The following is a 5,766-nucleotide window of genomic DNA, read 5'->3' as shown; positions in this document are numbered from 1 at the left end:
TGGTTGAGAAAGTAATGATTTAAGTTAAAAGTTAATTGATAACCTTGTCAGGCATACCTATTTTCTTGTTCTTTTGAGAATGGAGATAAGATTGAGTTGAACAGAGTGGAAACCTGTAGCTAATCACTGCCATTAGATAATTGTGTGACCTTGGCAATCCCTTAAGGTCCTTAGACCCTGAAAATGAAGGGTGAACTGGATCAGTCATTTCACACTGTGATCCCTCTGATGTGTTGTCACATGGGAGTGGAGAGAGAGGGATTGAGAGTTGGGCTCCAGCTCCGATTCCCTAGTTGGGGTAGATAGGAACCTCCCCATAAAAACATTTTCTGTTTTGTCTACTAGACTTAAATTATTTTGCCAGGCAGTTCTGTATGCTTGACAAATATGAAATTATTTAGTTGCCATAACAATTCTGTGAAGTAGGAAGTGTTGTTATTAGTCACGCAACCCAGTAAGTGGTAGAGACAGGATTTGAACCTGGCAATCTGGCTCCAGAATCCCTCACTCAGCCTCTGTGCTGTGTTGTGTCCAGTGAAAAATGCTTTGCAGATCTTTACAATTTAGAATATGAAACTAACAATGATTTATTTTTATAGGAGGTCGTTATGTTAAAGTCTGGGACATGTTGAAAGGAGGACAGTTGCTAGTGTCTTTGAAAAATCATCACAAAACTGTGACATGTTTATGTCTGAGCAGTTCTGGACAGAGGTTACTCTCTGGCTCCCTGGATAGGTTAGCATTTTAATTTTCTCCTTCATTACTATTAATGTATAAGTGTTACAACTTGAGAAAGTTGGTTACTGCAGCAGTATATAAGGTAAATATTCTGATGATTTTCATGAAAAAAGCGTTGAAAGTAGTTTTGATCTTTTATTTACATATAGCTACTTATTTTCTATCTTGACATGATTTGTTTTAACTTATGTGCTTAAGCATTGTTGTTAAATAGTAATTCTTTAAAATAATGTTATTTCGTAGTTTCTTTTAAAATTATTATTATACATAGGATTTGAAGTTTTCATAATGAATCTATGTATATATTTTATTTTCTGTAAAATTTAAAAGCCATAAGTGAATATTTCTATACATTAATGTGGTCCAAATACTACTATTTTAAATAAATACTATACTATTTTGTTGGTTAATGTTCTAGAACAGTACATGAGTACATATTATCTAATGACCTAGATGATGCTACAGGGTAGTTAGTTTTCTCCCTGTTTTATGTTTCGAAGATGATTTATGGTGAATTTTTCCTTTTTTTATTAGGAAAGTAAAAGTATATAGCACAGCTTCCTACAAAGTAGTCCATAGTTTTGATTATGCAGCATCAATCTTGAGTCTTGCACTTGCAGTAAGTATTTTTAATACTCTTTAAAGCTGTCACTAACCTTGCCTATTAAATGAAACTAAACTAGAATTTTAGGACTTTGGGTTTGAACAGTTTTCTTGCCATATTAAATATTCGAGTTAAGAAGATAGATAGGATATGTGACTCATCTTAATACAAGGGGCCTTAGATGTAAAGTTTGTATTCTGAAAAAACTATGGGTGAGTTTTAAAACATTTTTGCATCAAAATAAACTTGTAATTTAATTAGACTCTTCCCCAGACTTTTTGAAGTCACCTAATAACTTAGCATGAATTCAGATTTAGTTCCCACTCACTATAGTGCTTCAAACGAAGTTAGTGCTGTAGACGTTGTTAATATTAAGGGCAGGGCTTAATAAGTTGAGAAAAGCTCTCATTTAACTCAAGGGTATATTCTTTTATAATACTCTCGAAAGGCAAGTTGACTCTGAGCAGAAGAGAAGGTGGAGAGTAAAGGGGGCTATAAACCGAAGCGTGTCTCTTGTTTTGTTGATTGCGCTTTCTGATGTGCATACTGTCAAGTCGCGAAGAGCCACATGTGGGCAGGAAGGCATTTGAACGTATATCAAAATCTGAAATGGGAAAGAAAAACTTACTAAAAATATTTTATTGGACAAGATTGTAGAAAGTCATGCCACCCAGTAACCTTTGATGCTGTTAATTGTGTATTATTATACATTTTACCAGTGATATTTTATGAGTGTAAGTTGTGTCATGGCATCCTAAAGGAATTTTACTCTTTTTACATAGACTGTCTGTATATGAACAGAATGGTTGATCAAAACAGGATTAAGCAGTAGACATGTTAAAGGTGTTAATTTTGAAGTAAAAGGACGTAAGTTATGAGTTAGACTAACTTATTTTTCTAATTGCTGTTAGCATGAAGATGAGACAATAGTTGTAGGAATGACCAATGGAATATTGAGTGTTAAACATAAGAAATCTGAAGCAAAAAAGGATTCTCTTCCCAGGAGAAGAAGGCCTGCATATCGAACCTTTATTAAAGGAAAAAATTACATGAAGCAACGGGTATTTATGCATTTCTCATATTGTTTTAAATGGTGAAATCTGTTAAGGTAGACAGCTCCATCTCTGCTCATTATTTGGAAAGCACAGTTCACATGGCATTTAACTTATTTTGCTTTTCTCTGCATCAGAATTGCCTAGATTGCTAGATTTGGGACATGAGGAACAAGGACTACTTTATTTGTTCCTCTGAATTATAATGTTATTGTGCTTTACCATATTCAGAATAATGGTTTTATGCATTATCTGATTTGATTTTCTAAACAACCCCCCAAAATAGTAGTCAGTAGTGTCCACATCTGGCATCTGAGAAGATTGAGGTAGAAAGGAATAATGAGTGATTCAAAATTTTATTACTAGTATCCAAAATTGTTTGGACAAGGTCTCAGTAATTTGATTTCTTGTTTTATAGGATATTTCTACTAAATCATACTGCCTGCCATGTAAAGAGGATAGAAATGAGTAATTTTTGCTCAGAATCGTGACAGTTGCATGTGTTGTAGTTCAAAGTTAACAAGAGTAAGAACACGTTGGTGTGACACTATTCAATTTTCATTCACTCTACAATATAGTCAAATGAACATTATTTGTGATATAATTCAAGGACATCCTGTTTAAAAAACATAGTACTTCATTAGGAAAATATTTTGATTGGATACACATGTTGATTTTTCTCATTTATAAATTTACTTTTCAATACAGGATGACATTTTGATCAGTAGGCCAGCAAAGAAACATCTAGAATTGTATGACAGGGATCTGAAAAACTTTCGGATCTCTAAGGCACTTGACAGAGTCCTCGAGGTGAGTGAAAAGCATTTCTAAAAGCAGTTTTATTACTTGAGCAATTACTATGACTTAGAACTCTGACCATAAAAACTGACTGAAACTGGGACCAGCAGTTAGTGTAATGGCTGTGTCACTGGACTCCCATGTAGTCGACCGCAGTTCGCATCCCGGACCCAGTGGCTTAAAACTCACGCCGGGCACGTGTGCACGCGTGCCCAAGATCCCAAGAGGAGAATGGAGGAGAAGGGATTTCAGCATGGCCATCCCCCTTGGGGGGTGATTTCTCGCTTTCTGTCTCTCTGTCTCTGTCTGTCTGTCTGGCGAGCGCACGCGCCCTATAGCAAAAACCTCTCCAAAACAAAAAAATGACTCAAACTGGGTAATTTAGTGCAAGGCACTGATTTTTTACTTGTACTGTCTTGTACAAATTGACTCTCAAAATTTTTACAGCCCAGTTGTACAATAAAGACACCCGAGATTACAGTTTCCATCATAAAGGAGCTAAATCGAAGAGGAGTCCTTGCAAATGCCCTCGCAGGTCGGGATGAAAAGGAGATCAGTCGCATTCTTAATTTTTTGATAAGGTATGTTGTCTATCCATGGGACATTTGTATTTTTACACTTGAAGTTATTTATCACTAAGTGAGGGGCAATTTGTTTGGTCTTTGCAGAGACTAGCAAAACAATATAATTAGTCTTAAGGATTTTTTTTTTTAAGTTTGTAAGTTTCATTAAATAGAATTTTTGCTTTGTAGAAATCTCTCACAGCCAAGATTTGCCCCTGTTTTGATCAATGTTGCTGAAATAATTATTGGTAAGTAATTGTTAAAATTTGAAAATCTAAACATGCTTGCAACATATCAGATTCAAATTTGGAAATCGGCTAGATCAAAATACCTTATTTTCGTCAGTTCTCTGTTGGTGATTTTCTTGGAGAAAACAACAGTAATAGATGCAGTTTAAAATACAGTAAAAACAGTGGTATGACTTTTACATGGTGGGACTGGAGTTATTATAATTTTTATTAAGAACATATTTTTTGAAAGGTTTTATTTATTTCTTCCATGAGCAAGAGACACAGAGAGATAGATAGGCCAACAAAGACCGCAGTCCCAACAGAGTCATGAAGCTGTGACCCGTCTCTAGCTTTAGCCAGCTGTGTACTGTGGGCTTGTATGTGCCGTGTGTACTCGGGGGGGCTCTGAAGTGAATCTGCAGCCTTCTCATCTGGGTCCGCCTTGCAGAGCATCATGTTGTGCCACCATCTGGGCCCTTAAATAATTTTTTTCATAAGTATAACCACCATGACTGTTTCTTTAATGGGAAAATTCAAATAAGTCAAACCCCTCACCCTATATTTTCTGTAATTACTTTTCTTGAAATATACATTTTTCCCTGGCATGGTGGTTAAGGGCACTGGACTTGCACATGGCTGACTGTAGTTTGAGTCCGGGACCTGGTATCTTGCTTTCTCACTTTCCCTTTCTCTTTTGCTTTCTCACTCTGTCCCTTTCTGGTCAAATTTAAATAAATGAATTAAGTTAAATTAAAATAAAAAGAAAACTTTCTAAAGATGGTTGCTAGACTTTTTAAAATCATAAGTCGTAAAATAAATACAGAATTTTCAGTATCTTTGTATTTACTATTTTCATACTTTTTCTAACTTGCTTTTCACTTATTGTATAGAAAGATGTTTCTAGATAATGTATTTTCTCTCTTTTTTTAGATATATATCTGCCTGTGATTGGTCAGTCACCTGTAGTGGATAAAAAGTTTTTACTACTCCAAGGACTTGTGGAAAAAGAGATTGATTACCAAAGAGAACTTCTAGAAACCTTGGGAATGATGGATATGCTTTTTGCTACCATGACAAGGAAAGAAAGCACTTCTATATTGAAACATACATCTGATGGATTTCTAGAGAACAAGAAGATAGAATCATAGTGTCTGCTTAATAAGACACATAAGAACTCCTAATTTGGAATGGATTTGACTCCATTAACTGATAGAAAGAGAATCTCTTTGATATATTTAGAAAAGTATTTATGGGAGCAATTATATGGAAGACACTGGAATAATTATGATTGGAAGATAAGTACCTAGTTTAAGACATGGTTTTCCATGTAATATTTTGAATTATTTGATGGCATTTTCAGCTAGAAAATCTCAATTGTCTTAGTCATGATATATGTCTACCTTGGATGAATTGATACTAATTTTTTTTGGAGAGGTTTTCGCTATAGGGCACGTGTGCTCACCAGACAGAGAGAGACATAGAGACAGAAAGCGAGAAATCACCCCCCAGAGGGGATGGTCACGCCGCAATCCCTTCTCCTCCGTTCTCCTCTTAGGATCTTAGGCACACACGCACACGCGCCCGGCGTGAGTTTTAAGCCACCGGGTCTGAGATGCGAACCGCGGTCGACTACATGGGAGTCCAGTGACATAGCCATTACACTAACTGCTGGTTCCCAGTTGATAGTAATTTTAATACAGTGGAATTCTGTATGGACATTTGGGTAGGTATTCAGATGGGAGTTTAGAACCCTCTCTGGAGAGGGTTCCAACCAGGAATCT

The 5,766-nt window shown here is 35.9% G+C and overlaps 1 protein-coding gene across 1 annotated transcript in view; it reads left to right on the top strand.

The window, feature by feature from the left end:
- The window catches only part of UTP15 (UTP15 small subunit processome component), a 17,199-nt gene extending 11,712 nt beyond the window's left edge, over positions 1 to 5,487 (top strand). Inside the window, exons 7-13 of the mRNA XM_006167945.2 lie at positions 600 to 735; positions 1,273 to 1,357; positions 2,254 to 2,403; positions 3,103 to 3,204; positions 3,640 to 3,773; positions 3,945 to 4,003; positions 4,916 to 5,487. Of these exons, the coding sequence (XP_006168007.1) occupies positions 600 to 735; positions 1,273 to 1,357; positions 2,254 to 2,403; positions 3,103 to 3,204; positions 3,640 to 3,773; positions 3,945 to 4,003; positions 4,916 to 5,133 (884 nt within the window). The 3' untranslated portion in view covers positions 5,134 to 5,487. The remainder of the gene's footprint in view (positions 1 to 599; positions 736 to 1,272; positions 1,358 to 2,253; positions 2,404 to 3,102; positions 3,205 to 3,639; positions 3,774 to 3,944; positions 4,004 to 4,915) is intronic.
- The last annotated feature ends 279 nt before the right edge of the window (positions 5,488 to 5,766 follow it).

The sequence above is a fragment of the Tupaia chinensis genome, unplaced genomic scaffold, assembly GCF_000334495.1.
Source record: "Tupaia chinensis unplaced genomic scaffold, TupChi_1.0 Scaffold145344_1, whole genome shotgun sequence".
NCBI lineage: Eukaryota > Metazoa > Chordata > Mammalia > Scandentia > Tupaiidae > Tupaia > Tupaia belangeri.
The sequence above is the reverse complement of the archived record's forward strand: the minus strand, read 5'-3'. Positions and strand labels throughout refer to the sequence as shown.